Source organism: Carex rostrata, chromosome 2 (genome assembly GCF_964058835.1).
Source record: "Carex rostrata chromosome 2, lpCarRost1.2, whole genome shotgun sequence".
Taxonomy (NCBI): Eukaryota; Viridiplantae; Streptophyta; class Magnoliopsida; order Poales; family Cyperaceae; genus Carex; species Carex rostrata.
This window is the reverse complement of record NC_135919.1, coordinates 5,940,279-5,957,159: the sequence shown is the minus strand read 5'-3', so window position 1 is coordinate 5,957,159 and position 16,881 is coordinate 5,940,279. Positions and strand designations below refer to the sequence as shown.

General features: G+C 33.8%; 1 protein-coding gene and 1 long non-coding RNA gene across 2 annotated transcripts; one reads left to right on the top strand and one right to left on the bottom strand.

The window, feature by feature from the left end:
* Positions 1 to 9,556: 9,556 nt before the first annotated feature.
* LOC144549201 (expansin-B18-like) lies at positions 9,557 to 11,355 on the top strand. Its single transcript, XM_078297935.1, has 4 exons — positions 9,557 to 9,753; positions 9,897 to 10,009; positions 10,116 to 10,309; positions 10,833 to 11,355. Exons 1-4 carry the CDS (start codon positions 9,609 to 9,611, stop codon positions 11,152 to 11,154), a joined length of 774 nt encoding a protein of 257 aa, XP_078154061.1. The 5' UTR covers positions 9,557 to 9,608; the 3' UTR covers positions 11,155 to 11,355.
* A 1,730-nt stretch (positions 11,356 to 13,085) lies between these two features.
* Positions 13,086 to 14,431, bottom strand: LOC144568595 (uncharacterized). The gene is made up of 2 exons (XR_013515689.1): positions 14,198 to 14,431; positions 13,086 to 13,312 (listed from the first exon to the last, which is right to left on the bottom strand). It is a non-coding gene; the product is annotated as an uncharacterized LOC144568595 (long non-coding RNA).
* Between the last annotated feature and the right edge of the window lie 2,450 nt (positions 14,432 to 16,881).

Below are 16,881 nucleotides of genomic sequence, written 5' to 3'. Positions count from 1 at the left end.
AGGCGACCAATAGTATCAGCGACCGGTATCAGCGACCGGCGTCCTCACCGGTCGCTGAAAGTATTTTTTTTTTGGATCGCTGAAATATTTTTGGGGTTAAAAAAATAAGGCGCCAGAACCATCTCCGCGCACAGTCCTCCGCGAAAATCAAAACCCTTCCCCAAAACCATCTCCCGCTCCAGATCCCGCTCAGCCCTAAACCCTCTCCGCCATTTCTCTCTCGCCTCAGACCGACGGCCCTCGGCATGTCTCTCTCTCGCTCTATCGCCTCTCTCAACGCACCATCACTCTCTCTCTCTGTCGACGCTGGTCAGAGGGCTGCCTGGGACGCGGCAGCTCCATGGCCGAACACTGGAAGCGATGCGCCTCCGCCGCTGCCATCGTAGAAGAAAAAAGAAAAAATCGCATAAATTGTGAGATGTTTTTGTCTTTTTTTTTTTCTCTTCCCAATGTGCTCCAGACCGCTAGATCTGTTCAATTCAACCCCGTTTGTTTTTTTTTTTCTTTCTGTCTTACAATTTCTAAACTGAGTATTTCTTATCAAAATTATGATAAATATTAGACCACAATTGTGTTGGAATGATGGATTGAGACCATGCTACAAGCAAATTAAGAAAGGGGCTTCTGAATTTTATAACTTGGAGTCGGGCTTAAAATGACTTTTACTGTTTTTGGTGAATTGGGTCTAAATTCGGTCATGATTTTCCAAAGAAAGTTGATTTGTATTCTGGTTGATAACAATTACTTATTTGAGGCTTATGTTCAACAATCGACACTTAATTGAGGTTTACTTTTGAGTTATGTACAAAGGCTTTTCTTGCTTTTATTTCTACTTCTAAGTCATTGCATCAGTTTATATTTCTCTGTCATTTAATTGTGAGTTTTATTCAAAATTGTACTATTTTGTATTATGACAGGAACAACTGCCTAAGCTTCATGATGAGAATGGTACCTTGAAGAAAAGTTTAGAGGCAAGAGTTAGTATCCCCATTTCACCAAGAGGCGAAAGATCAGCTTTAAACAATTCTAAGGTTACCCTTTTATTGTATTGCATTTATTTTATCAGAATTACGATAGCATTTACCCTAGACCTAACGGTGATGTGTTAACTTCCAACCAGCCCCTAAATTAACCCAGACAGCTCACTGATCTGTTGCTGGGCCTACACTAATATGCATGTTAATCATAGCAAATGACCATAGAAAAATATGAAATTGAGCATGCATAAAGTTCAAGTGTTACTGGAAATTTACATGTAAAGAACACTCAATTTGGTTCACACAATTAATTACAATGAAAATAACAAAACTGCTTGTCAGAAAGGGGTAATCTGGTCAACACAGTCAGTTCATGTACCTAAAATTGATGAAATATGTACCAGTTCTTGTTTCGGCTTTGCCATTGTCTGGAGAAGAAGAGAAATAAAGCCACTAGTTTCAACTGTCCCTTTTTGTTCTAGAAAACAATCTGTGAAAACCAAATATTTACAATTAAATGCATACTTCTCTTGTGCTTCCAAATTTTTTATGCAACCATTATTGAAAAGAATGAAATAAAACCCTACTACTTGTGTTGCTTGTTTATAATTTTTTATGCAACCATGATAGTGCGGCTATGGATGTCAATGCTGAAGGGAAGTTTGGATGTAATGTGTCACACATCAACAAATATGCCGGAATTGCCGAGAAATCAATGGAGAAGTTTGCTTCATTGATGTTATCTGTTTGAATTATCTGTTTTACTGAATTTAAAGATGCATCAGGGACTGCAATAGTAGATCTTTTGTATTTAAAACCATGTTTCTTATTTTGATAGATGGATGTAATCAGAACTCAATTAGCATTGAGAGGCCATGAGATTTTTTATAATTTTCTATTGTTGTTTATGTTTGATCGATGTGAATGATTGGTACGTGTGGTACCAATTAAATAGAAGAAAAATAAATAACTAAAAAAACCCAAAAAAACTGACAGAAGGGTATCAGCGACCGGGTTTGACTATCAGTGACCGTTTTTTGGTCGCAGATACCTCTTCGTGACGTCAGCAAAAAAACAACAGCGACAAAAAAAAATTAGTCGCAGAAAGAGTATCAGCAACCGGGTGACGTCAGCAGTTGAGTATCTGCGACAACGCTTTCAGCGACCGGAGTATCAGAGACCGGAATCAGCTTTCTGCGACCGGAATTACTTTCAGAGACCGGCGCCTGGACTTTCTGCGACCGGAAAACCGGTCGCAGAAAGTGTTTTCTGCTGTAGTGATTAGGTGGGGGAATGCAAAATCGTGAGGAAAAAGATGGAAGGAAGACGTGAAACAAATCCAGTTAACAACGTACCGGGTACTTTTTGCCTCTACGGTTTATATTGGTTTCATTAAAAAACCGGCTGAAAAACCGTATTTTCAGGTTTACTTACACATATGGTCTATTTAACGAACCGAACCGAAAAAGCATCCAGGTCCGGTTTTGTAGATCAAGCCAGCCGGTCCAATCCAGTTCCAACTTCCAATGACGCTGCTTGTGGGACCATTAGACAACAAGATTTATGCAGAAACTATGATTATATTACAATTTATTTTCAAGCAAAGGAATATGGTAGGAGACCTTGATCAAAACTAACTATTTAATTAAATAGGCGAATTTCACATATACCCCTCAAAAACTTCAAAATTTTATATTTTTCCCTCTAAATTTTCAAAATCACAAATTTACTCATTTTATTGTTTTTGATATTAAATCTCGTTTTAAATTTATAAAATATCTATTTTACCATTTATTAAAATCATAAAAAAATTGTAGTTGGTTTAAGAAAATTGTGGATCTTATATTTTTGTATATTATTAAAAACTATTTTTTTTAAGGTTCGACGGCTTGTTGCAGCTAACAAATGGATTAATTAAGAAGTATTTAGAAAGTTTAAATGCTAGACTCTCTAGCCTCATCCTATACAATAACTTATTGGAGTTTATTGTATTTTCAACTTATTTTATATTTTATTGTATTTAGAATTTCTAAAAACTTATTTAAGCTATGTTCATAATTCATATATACCTTTTTATTCTTTATTCTATTTTTTTTTTCTGCAATTCTCTTCCTTTCATGTATTTGATTGAATTGGAGGCTCAAAAAAAAAAAATCTAAAAATACACGGTAATATACTGATATTTAGATTTTTTCGAGAGCCTCCAATTCAATATGTGGCCTCTAAGAATGGAGCCTTCAATTCAATCTGCGGCTATGGTATTAATGAAATTCTTCAATTTCAGAGTTTTTTTTTAAATGGTATTAATAAAAATTTCGAGTGCTATCATGCCACCAATTTTCTGTAATTTGACAATAGTGATAAGAATTAGTAAGAAATTAAGCTAAGGTCACACGAGAGTAGAGGAAGAAATGAGAGGTAAATAATAGAAGGGAATGGAATGGAAATGAAGTCTAACATATTTAACTTTTTCGTGTTTAGATGATTAATGAGGAAAAATAAATTTAACTTTCCTTTCCTTCTTATTTCTTGTTTGGTTGATTAAAATTTAGGAGGTTAATAAGAAATTCGGTGACTATTATAAGTTTGAGGAAATAATCTTGTATGAGAATTCTATAGATAAGATATATGGTTGGATATTTGTGTTATTTTTTCTAGAAATATTTATAATAAAATTTATGTCCACCCGTTACACTTCAATTTGAGAGGGAAACTGTTTCTATTAATTATACAAGGTTAAACCTCTCACCTCCTGTACCTTTCACCTCCGACATAATTTTATCAACCAAACACGATGCAATGGAAGTTTTTTGTTCCTTTCCATTCCCTCCCTTCCTCTACTTTCCATCCAAATAAGGTGTAAAATGGGAACAAAACAAATGTAATTAGAGAAGTATATGAATGTCAAATTCATCATGGTTTGTTCCATCTCCTAGGCCCTAGCTACTCGATCGAATTACAAATTGTCAATTTGAGCGCAAGGCTACAACATCATGGCACCATCATATATCATATATGGTATATATCATCCTAAGTTCGTCCTATATATATATACGCCACCATTTGAGGGCTCAGTCAGCTCGGTACACCTCTTTTTATCTGTACAAAATTGCTCAAATTGGCTAACTCGTTTTATCTGTACAATTTGAGTCAGTTTCCACTCGAGTTGGCTAACTCGTTTAATAAATAAGCTGAGTTTGAGCTGAGCCCAACTCGCTCATTTATAACTCGAGTTACATAACTTACTCATTTATAACTCGAGTTACATAACTTACTCATTTATAACTCAACTTATGTAGTAAGTTGTATGAAAAATTGTTGGATTCTAAATTTGTTGTTTGTTTTGAGTTGACTTATTATCTCTGTGTTAGATTGTTTGTATTTAGATAAACTATTACTAGGCTATTTCAATTGTTTGTAGATAAATACATATTAGTGTATAACAATACCTAAGAACTTGACTGGTTAAACGAGTTACAAACGAATTGCGAGTCAACTCGAGTTAATAGCGAGCTGAGTTCGAGTTGACTCTATAGCTCGTTATTATCATCCCAACTCGAGTTGGCTCGCTCGTTTATTAAATGAGCTGAGTTCGAGTTGAAGGTAACTCGCTCAAACTCAACTCATTTACAGCCCTACGACCAATGTATAAATTCAAATATTAATTAGTTTCTATATGCCACAAAATTACTTTGACCATTTATATTCGTTTAAAATTACTCTAATAAGTTAAAAAATGTGTATCAGACTAATTTTAAAATTGAAATGGCAATTCAAAATCCAGTGGAATCAAACTGCTCAATATGATCTCCATATTAAAGTGTGCTAAGAAACTAAATTTTGTATTTTTTGGAAATTTCTTACAATATATTTAGATAGATATAATATGAGCCGAGCTAATGTAATATGCATACTAAAACTTCTCTTTTAATACACGCTCATATTTTTATTTTTTAAAATTCAAACAGTCGAATCAAATTATTCAAAATGATCTCCATATTAAAATGTATTTTGAGACCAAATTTTACATTCTTTTAAGAATATTTTTTATTATTTATTGAGATGGGTACATTATTGTTGTTTTCAGACAATTCTAAGCTATTGAAAAACAACAATTTTCTAAAATCTGAACAAAATAGTAAACAAATTCCAAAAATGTAAAATTTGGTCTACAACACATTTTAATATTGAGATCATGTTGAACGGTTTGAATCGATTGTTTGGACTTTGAAAAATGAAGATATAAGCGCGTATTAAAATTTTGGACCATCCTAAAACAATAATTTTGTATCTATCTAAAAAAATTATAAATAATTTCCAAAAAATATATATAATTTGGTTGTTTGCATCGACTGTTAGAGCTTTGAAATTAGAGATAATGATGTGAAACAAGATTAGAACACAAAAACAATGAGTTTTAACTCTGCTTTATCATATTAAAGTACAGTATCGTAGGAGAAAGTGATTTGGTTTAACCATGTATTAGTATTACAAATTATATTGATTAATTTTCTTTGTACAATTCTATGATGTGAATGTTAATTTATCTTATATTACCATTTAGCCAAAAAATATCTTAATCTTATGAATTATCAAAATAAAAATGTTCTCTCTTATTTCTCTCTAACACATGATAGATGATACACATGCAAAACACTCTAGCTAGAATGCTCAGTTCATAGGTGTTTTATTTATTTTATTTTTTTATATCTAACAATAAAAAATCTCTACGGACCCCAAATAAATTTATAATAAAAAAATGTGACTTTTATTAGTGCGGAGGTTGTAAAAGTTTATAAAGAAAATTTTAAAAGTTTGAATATGAGTACTGGAAATGAAAATTAAACATTAAATATTTTGAAGATACGATATGAGAGATTTGTTTGAGAGCAATTAGCAGACTCCTATAAAAAAAATGCCTTGGATTATGAGAATTAGGGGTGAAAACGGAGCCGGATTATCCGGCGGATATCCGCTCCGTATCCGGATATAATCCGAATCCGGATAATCCGGATTCGGATAATTTTCGGAAATCCATAAAAGATCCGGATTCGGATTTGGAGTCCTAAACGGAGCGGATATCCGGATTCGGATAGTTTGGCCGGACCCATATAAAAGAGGAATAAATATTTGCTATAGGTGGGATTTGAACCCATGTCCTCCCATCTCAATGCCTTTAGATTAAGCTTCAAACCACTACACCACAACATCTTTTGTTACCATACACTTATTTGATATATATATAGAGATGGGCTATGGTGCATTGCAATGCATAGGGCATGGTGTGCATTGGATCATAAATCACCGATTCAAAGTCCAAATGACCGATCCAAACCGTTCATCTTGTTCTCCATATTAATATGTGCTTGGAGATCAAATTATATATTTTTTGGAATTTTTTTACTATTTATTAAGCCACTTTGAAAATCGCTGATCCAACGGTGGCTTCTGATTTTACTGTTCCAAACAGTCACCGTTGGATCAGCGATTTTCAAAGTGGCTTAATAAATAGTAAACAAATTCCAAAAAATGGCAAATTTGGTCTCCAAGCACATATTAATATGGAGAACAAGATGAACGGTTTGGATCGGTCATTTGGACTTTGAATCGGTGATTTATGGTCCAATGCACATCATGGCCTATGCATTGCAATGCACCATAGCCCATCTCTCTCTCTCTCTCTCTCTCTCTCTCTCTATATATATATATATGAATAGATTATCTCTAATCTCTTATAAGTTCATTAATATTTATATTTAATGTTTTAATTAATATTTGTATCTTAGAAGTTTATATATCTTAATTATCCGACCATTATTCGTTTTATATCCGTATTCGAATCCGTATCCGTGGACTATCCGTATCCGTATCCGTTTAAGGCGAATTTGGTTTTGAATTTTGATATCCGTTTACTATCCGTATCCGTATTCGTATCCGGTCATTATCCGACGGATGCGGATATGATATCAGCATTATCCGCTCCGTATCCGCTCCGTTTTCACCCCTAATGAGAATGCATGAAAACAATATATCAATTATCAGCCAAGATTTCCGGCTAATTACCAGTCCGGTGAGAGATTAACACTCATTAACCCAGTCACAGTCTCAAATTAAAAAAGCACTTTAGCAGCGCATCACGTGATTTCCTTTCAAGTTTCAACAGCCACGATGCAGCACCAAACGAATTCGGTTTCCCTAAAGTACCTCAAATTTTGAGTTTGGATCTGGACCGTCTAATCTGATTCACACTAGGAACAGATTGACCCGGATTCTGATCTGACGGTCAGGATCTAAACACAAAATTTATGTTATTTTAGGGATCTGTATCTGCACCAATTCATGCAACCGAGATTTTGGGAGTTTGACGCAGATGAGACGCCATGTACTAATTAAATTGCGCACCGATTTTTGTTTGTGGGCCCCCTTCTAACCGAATTAACGCTCTCGCTCTCATTTTTTATTTCTTTTTAGGTGAGCTTTTCCTCTACAATTATCCTTTTAATCCTAGTTGTTGCTATTGTTAATTGCTGGGGTACGTGTACGTGTAAAGAAGACAACTCAGGTAAAATCTTACAATTATCGTTTAATACCTACTTGTTGTTTTCAAATATTGTAGGTTTTGAAATTTGTACATATTCTAGGTGAGAATCACTATTTCAGAATAAAATTGTGAGTCTATGCAAGAAAAACAAAATCGTTAGTGCAAATTTCGTGAGCAGATTTTGAAATTTTTAATTATTATAGTCGTTCTTTCAATTTTAATTAAATTCTTAAAAATAGAAAATTTCACTCAAATAATAACATAATACCACCAGATTTGGTCCACATTATCTTTTTTTCATTTACATAAAGATATTATGCAATTATATTTTTTTTGGTAGGAACTAATAAATGAAAAATTATTATCTACGTAGCATATATATCAGTGAATTGCTGTCAGCTTTTGGCATCAATAAAAAGCAAAACCAAATTTTCATAAAATTTTCCATAAATTAAATAAACTTAATAGATCTCATCTAGTAATTTAGTGTTTCACTTGAGTAACGAGTTTACTAATTTCTGTAAAAAAAAAAAAAAGCTACTGGAATTAAGTCTAGCTAGGGTCTGAGCCATGTGCACCAACCTCAATTAATAATTTAATATACTTCTCTCGATTTCTGCCGAAATCCCAGAATTTTTTATTTATAAAAAAATATTTAAAAAAAATTAAAAATAATATAAGATATTAGATGGTTTGTTTTGAAATTTTGATCTTCTATAAGAATTGAATTTTTTTTTTTTAGTTCCATTAGGATTTTTTTTAAAGGAACCCACATAAATTTTTGGTTTCTTTAGTTTAAAGAACGTTGTATCTTAAAAGTAATAAAAAAAATTTAGTTTCTTCTACGAGATCAAAATTTTAATATAATCCATTTATTATTTCTATAAATAAAAATTCTGCTGAAATCATGAGAAAATTCGTTGGAATAAAATTTTCCAATTTTGAAAACATAAAAAAAAAAAAATTACTGTACAAAATATGAATTGGATGCGGAGGCCGATTTGGCAAATTTTCATTTAGTTTTACGCATTTTATTGACTGTTGAGTATATTTAAAGTTAGTACCGTAATCAACTTAGAATTAATCAACAAGGGCATAATGGTCCGAAAAAAAATAAGTTCGGTGTACAAACTACAAAGCAATCTTTTCAGTGCAAATAGCGCCTCCTATAATAATACACACACCACCGAAAATTTTAGGAATATTAATTGAAAATCAAATTGCAAAAAATAATAATAATAAATTGTAGGAGTGACTGCGGTCAATTCGTGCCTCATTTAATATCCACCTCTTACATGTTACAATTACTACATGCATATATCGCTCCTTCAATTCACCAAATATGTCCCTTCTCTTCTGGTAGCTTCCTTTTTATATATATATATATATATAGAGAGAGAGAGAGTTAGGCGGGGTGCTATGGATAGCATAGTGGCCTCTATGCTACGGCTCAATATTCGAGTTTTCAAAATCCAAACGGTCGATCCGAACCGTTCATCTTATTCTCCATATTAATATCTGCTTGCAGACCAAATTTTATAATTTTCTGAATTTTTTTTACTATTTATTAAGCCACTTTGAAAATCGTTAATTCAACGGTTTTACTGTTTTGTGCAGCCACCGTTGGATCAACAATTTTGTAAAATACTTAATAAATAGTAAAAAAATTCAGAAAAATGTAAAATTTGGTCTCCAAGCAGATATTAATATGGAGAATAAGATGAACGGTTCGGATCGACCGTTTGGATTTTGAAAACTCGAATATTGAGCCGTAGCATAGAGGCCACTATGCTATCCATAGCACCCCAGCCTAACTCTATATATATATATATATATATATATATATATATATTCTTTAATAAATTGTACAAGTAACTGACATTACCGAAATTTGACCTTGATTCCATTGGTACCAGTCCAGTATGGTAGTCCTGTTTCAACCTCCTCTGGCCTATAAATTAATAATCCTTCATACCTAATTAATTAAGCCTTCAACCATCTCAAGCTCCACAAGCTCAAGAGTCAAGAGATCGATCATGCCATCTATTTTCTCTCTTCGTTTCTCCTTTCCTGATCTAGCTTTCCTTCTCATGCTCCTAGTTACTATCTCACTCATACATCCTTCTGCATGTCTCAATCGTAAGCTTATGAACATCACCATACTTTCTTACTCCTCTGAATGGGATACTGCCGGAGCTACTTGGTATGGCAGTGCAAACGGCGCCGGAACTGACGGTATATATATATATATATATATATATTAAAGGAAACACACATTAATTAATTCATGAAAAATTACCTTTTTTTGCTTCGTCTAAATTTTTGTATATGCATGGAATTAATTCTTAAACATATATATTCATGATGAAATTATTAAGGTGGTGCATGCGGGTACCAAAATGGGGTGGACGAGCCGCCTTTTTCATCAATGATCGCAGCTGGGAGCCCTTCAATCTTCAATTCTGGCAAGGGATGCGGGGCATGTTACCAGGTACGTACGTACCTTAAGTAAATTAAACCATTATATTATATAATTGCTTGATCTAATTCTAATGCATGTTATGTTATATACATATTATTATTATTATTACAATTAGATTAAGTGTACTGGTAATTCCGCATGCTCCGGTGAGCCAGTGACTGTTGCAATCACTGACTCGTGCCCCGGTGGAGCATGCCTTGCTGAACCTAGCCATTTTGACTTGAGTGGGACTGCTTTCGGGGCACTGGCTAAACCTGGCCAAGCAGATCAACTCCGCGGTGCTGGAATTCTCCAAGTCCAATATGCTCGGTAAGCCATGCATTTCCACAATTGTTTCTAGAGGTAATTATATATGGATCGATGTAATGTAATCTTGTCAGGTACGTACCAGTTTATGGTAGGGGTGATTAAAATCTGTGGCTGCTTGAAGTAGCTAGTCCCAGGATCAGATGTAAAGAAATTAATATTGGTTGGAGCAAACAATTAATATAATCATCACCAAGAAAATCATTAAACCTGGCTTTTGAAAATAAATAAGAAAATCAAATTGCCACGGGGCATGTATGCATGCATCAATGCATTGAAATTAAGTACTAATTAATTAATGCTTCCGTTTCAAATTTGACCAAAAGTGGCATCACCAACAAAAATCCAAACGGTCCACTAGCTTGTCTTGTCGTACTTTAAACAAACTTACTTTACTAGCACACACATCTCTTAAATTAATGACGACCTCAACCATATTTAATTAATTACAAGAAATAATTTCGTGGTCTATATATATAAATTTAAGACGCTAATCATCTTATTTCATTTAATTTGCCGCATACAGCGTCCCGTGCAACTACCATGGTACCGACATTGCATTTCATGTCGACTCGGGCTCGAACCCAAATTACTTTGCTGTTGTGATCGAGTATGAATCAGGGGATGGAGATCTCTCAGCTGTAAGCTTAATGCAGAGAGGCTCTGACGTGTGGACCCCGATGCAACAGTCATGGGGCGCAGTATGGAAACTTGACTGCGGCTCCACATTGCAAGCTCCATTTTCTATCAAGCTCGCATCAGACTCTGGCAAAACGATCATTGCAAACAACGTGATACCTGCAGGGTGGCAACCCGGTGCCATGTACCGTTCGGTGGTCAACTATTAGAATTAATTAAGAGTACATGCATCTTGTATAGTGCAACAGATCAGGGTACGGTCGATCTGTTTGTTTTATGAGTACAAGATCCTTAATTTGATGGTATTGGAAATTAAGTGTTTAGGAGGGGCATGCAATAATTAAGTAATAACAAATAAAAGTGACATGGCCAAGAGGAGGAGGAATTGTTTAGTTGGTTCTCCCCTCTAGGCTCTAGGCTCTAGCTGCAGTTCATTAATTTAATGCAATCCGGTTGCCTCTTCATTCGGTGTGTTTTGTTTACTTCTTTTATTTGTTAATAAATAATTTGAGCTAGCTACGCTGTTCAATCTGCAAACAAACTCTGCGTATTTTAAGGAGAGCACTAGACACACAAAAAGAAAGAAAAAGAAAGAAAAAGAAAGAAAAAGAAAGAAAAAAAAAACACTAAAATAAAAAAGATATATAGCTAGGGAATATGAACAGCAATGCACACAGTCTGAAAAAAGTCTAAAGCAGAGTATAAATTAGGGAAAATACCAAATTGCCACCCCAAAACTCAAAATTTCTTATTTGCCACCCTAAAATTATCAAATTTACCAAATTGCCACAATATACATCTGATATACATATTTAATTAAAATTATTATGAAAAGTATTGTATAATAAAATGTATTTCCGTATTTCCCAAAATTACCCTTCAAGAATAGATGAAATTTCACTCCAGTAACATTTCGCCTCTTTCTCTCTTTCACCCTTCCCTTCGCCTAGCCCTTCCCTTCCCTTCCGTCGGAGGAGGCTGGAGGTCTGGCCGATCTATTGCTAACCCCTTCCCTTCTCTTCGCTTAACCCCAAATTTCTCTCCAGTTGTCTACTATGCATGCAATTCGCATATGCCAGATCTATTGCTAATACTAATCAAGACTCAGTAAAACCGACAGCAAGCAGTAAGTTGGGTTGGAATTTTAGTTATAGTTTAAATGGGTTGACTCAAACCAACTAGCAGGTCAGGAAATATTGACCCAGAACCAACCTATTATGCAGTCAGGTCAGATTGGGCTATTGCATATATTTCAGAAATTCTAACGCATTAAACCTCCTTTAAATTCAGAAATTCAGCTGTACTCAGAAAAACGTACTTGATTGAGCTCAATTTCGGGTTACCGGGTACTAATATTCATCCAATGCAACAACTATGGTTGGATCATGACAGACTGGCAGTACACTGTGGCGGGGCTCAAGAGCTGGGTGGGACACGGCATGGGCTGTCGGATGTGGGTGCTTTGGAGAGAGAGGAACATCAAGATTTTCAATGACAAACGGATGTTGGTACATGTACTGGTACGTGAGATAAGGTACGGATGCTGGTACATGTACTGGTACGTGAGATAAGGTGCTGATATGTGCTATGCTGAATGATGCAAGGCATCAAGGAGAATTGATTATTGTCCCGGTTTGAGTCCATCTAATTAGAGTAGTGCAATGTAAATATTTATTTGGAACTATTTAGAGATCCTTTTCTTTCTGTGTACCTTTTGGGTTTGTAAATTTATGTAAATATTTTTTTTATTAATGAAATTGTAAGATTGCAACTTGCCGCCGACCTTAACCTAAAAAAAACAATTGAATTTCTTTTCATAGAAGATGTTTGGTGATGTTTTGCTAGAAGATGGTAGTTCTTTCGATATTATTAGTAAAATTGTTTCATATGTTTGTTTGATCTTATATTCATTGTTTGATATTTCATTGTGCATTTTAGGAGGCATCATTACTTTTTTGTGCATTTCAAAGGTAGCAGTGTTTATATAATTGTCAGACGTTTGTTGCTGTATTATATTGAGTTTTATGTGCCAAATTTATTTGTACAACGACATTTGATGCTTGGTTTGGCTTCTTTAACATGATATTCTTCAGTTGTTATATATCTGCTACAGTTTTTTTATATACCATGGGGGCTATAGTTCTTTAATGCTTGGTTTGGATTTGTAGTCCTCTATAGCATCTAGAAACATATTTATTAAACAAGAGAGTGGCAACACTATAAAAAACAAAAAAAGACTTGAGTCACGCCCGATTCTCATTACAACTCACATAACATATGTATTTTTTTCCTGATTAAAAAGTAAAGACATAAAAAGGCAAAAAGAAGTTGATGCATCCCTCTTAATTTCTTGGTGTCATCAGGATTCTGTAATAATAATATTGACAGGAAGGGATAGGTTAGAGAAGCAAATATAATACCAACTATTTATACCAGTAAGCACTTGTGTTATAACAAATATGCATTACCTGCAACCACTTTTACCAACCCACATATACTGGTACTAGACAAAATTTAGTATGTAATAAAATGACCATAATTCTAACTCTAATTAATAAAATCAAGAAAATAAATTTAAAAAAAAATGCAAAAATCTTTGTCAGACTGAACGGATAAGTTACAGTCGGGCTCCGTACCACTATGTACCACCAAATACACAAATCATGTTTTTTTTTTATTTAGAAGAATAACAACAGCTGTGAAAGTTTATTTTTTCTTGATTTATTCATTTAGATACTTCATTTGAAAAGATCCCTTTGAATTATCCTTCAATTGATTTTTTTTCTATAGAATATAGAACTGATAAAGATAGAATCAACATACATACAGTATAATAATAGGTACCAGCCAAAGATTGCGTATTTGGTGGTACATAGTGGTACGGAGCCCGACTGTAACTTATCCATTCAGTAAGATACAACGTTTTCATCAGTTTGTAAACCTTGGTTATGCTTTCAATGAAGCATGATACAGGTACAATACCAATATGAATGACCAAGTCGGTACAATATGTTGGTACAAAAATGTACAATCCAGCTAGACAAATAAATCTGAAACAAGATGCTAATTTCCTGACCTTAGTAGATATGGGAATCTATAGATCAAAAAACAAACTTAACAATTAAAATCTAATTACAGAAAGGAGACACCTTGCATAAGCTGGTACGCAACTGGTACAGTCTAATGACCATTATCCATCCAATCAAGCCAAATTATGAACAAATACATCTAATGCTCAAATCAAATACTCACCTTTCATGGAGCGGAGTGACAGGTGGACCCTTGTTGAGAGTGATCTCGTCGTCGCGCCTCCGCTTTGAATGCTCCGCTTCACGCGATTTCGTCTCTGTCGGAGAGGGAAGGGGTACTGGAGAGGGGCGGAATCAGGTTAAGGGTTTTGGCGGAGGAAGGGTACTGGAGAGAGGCGAAGGGGACGAAGGGATTCCAGTATTGGCGGAGGAAGGGTTCTGGGTTTTGGTGGACGGAGGAAGGGTGAAAGAGAGAGGCGAAAGGTAGAAGGGAAGGATACTGGGGAGAAGGGTAGGATACTGGACAGATCCATTTTCTAATTTCATCTGTTCAAATGAAAAATGAAGGGTAAAATTGGAAATATAAAAATACGTTTTTTATACAACACTTTTCAGTATAATTTTAAGGGAAAATGTATATCAGATGTAAAAATGTGGCAATTTGGTAAATTTGATGATTTTAGGGTGGCAAATAAGAAATTTTGAATTTTGGAGTGGCAATTTGGTATTTTTCAAGTTTTGGAGTGGCATGGAGGAAATTTTCCCTATAAATTAAGGTCAATGTTTGGTTGTGGAGTAAATTCTCTACTTCACTTTTAAGGAGTCAAACAAGGAGTACATTTAAAGGAGTAATATTTGAGTTAATCCGAATTAAGTTACTCCACCTCTCTTAGGTGACTCCACCTAGTTCCGCAATTAAAGTAACACAATGTTATAATTTTCTCTCTCTTCATGAGCTTACTCCACCAAACTCTAATCAATCTCCAACCAAGCATGATTATTTAAATCTACCTTAGCTTGGAGTAAAAAATTTAATCCAGATTAACTTTACTCCACAACCAAACATGACCTAATAGTTTAATTATACGTATTGGCTAAATATCTTAATTAATACTAAGTAAGAATTACAAGCTGCTGGATCCATTTCAAAGTTGAAACCCAGATATTACTACAGTTCCAGTAAAGGCTTGTTTACCTTTGAAATAAGTTCAAATCTTTTGTTATCATTAAAATTAAAACATCATGCATATTTAATTTTTTTAGGTAATGATAAAATTCCATTCAGTGTGCTAAAAAGATCCAACTTTCTGGCTCAATAAAGCCCAATATCAAGGCCCACATATGCCCCTTTCCCTCTTCTTTAAAAGAGGAATAATAAAGCGGGAATTTCATGTATACCCCTCAAAAACTTCAAAATTACGTATTCCCCCCTCTAAAATTTGAAATTACGTATTTCTCCCTCTAAACTTCAAAAACTCACAAATTTATCTATTTTATTGTCTTTTATATAAAAACTCATTCTAAACTTATAAAAATACCTATTTTACCTTTAATTTAAAGCATAAAACACTCATCATATTTAAATTTGAATCACGAAGGGTTCCTCTACCATCCGAACTGCTTTAAGATATGTCTGCGCTAGATCAGCACGAATCTAGAAGCGAACAAGCACGGATCTTGAAGCGACGTGCACATATCTTAATGCAGTGCATGCGGATCGGAATTACTTTAAGGTCTGTGCACACTAAATCAGCACGAATCTTGAAGCAAAATACACATGTATATTGAAGCAACACGGACAGATCTTAATGCTATGTGCACGGATCAGACAGTAGATGAACCCTTCAGACTCAAATTTGAGTCCAATGGGCATTTTATGTTTTTAATAAAGGGTAAAATGGGTATCCTATAAATTTAGAATGAGTTCTAATATAAAAGAGAATAAAATGGGTAAATTTGTGAGTTTTTGAAGTTTAGAGGGGAAAATATGTAATTTCAAAATTTAGAAGGGGGAATATGTAATTTTGAAGTTTTTGAGGGGTATACGTGAAATTCCCCGAATAATAAAAGAATGTTCGAGACATGACATCGCTCGTGTATCGCTCGTGTATGTTTCCTTTAATTAATTTACTCAGAATAATAAATAAGAGGAGAGCTCAAATGTTTTATTACTTTCATATCTTAGTTATATTTTATATTTTTATTTCTGATTTAAAAATTTAAATAAATAAATGATTTAAACTGCTAAATATAATATCAATATTAAAATATATTTGGAGACCAAATTTTATATTTTTTAGAAACTTATTACTATATTTTAAGATAGGTACAATTTTTTCATAAAATTTTGGACCACCTAAAAATAGTGATTTTATACTTATCTTAAAAAATAGTAAAACAATTTCAAAAAAATAATATAAAATTTGGTCTCCAAGCATATTTTAATGTAGATATCATATGAAGCTATTTGGATTGTCTGTTTAAACTTTAGAATGGGAGATAAAAATGTGAGATATAATTAAAATATGAAAATAATGAAGCATTTGAGCCCTCAATAAATAATTAATATAGTTGACTGCATTTGAAAAAGATGCATTTGTACTTTTCATTTTTAAAATTTGGAGGGCACATTATGTTATCAGTCGGCTAATATAGTAATATAATTCCTTTTGACATGAGCAACATATATATATATAGAGAGAGAGGGGGTTCAAATGCATCCAAATTTTTGTGCATCCAAATGCACTCTATTTTTCAAATCCTTTTTCTCGGTTTTCAAAGTCCGAATAGTCAATCCGGACTCTTAGATGCGATCTATATATTAAGATGTGCTTGGAGGCCAAATTTTATATTTTTTGGAATTATTTTACTATTTATTAAGCCACTTTGAAAATCGCTGATTTTACA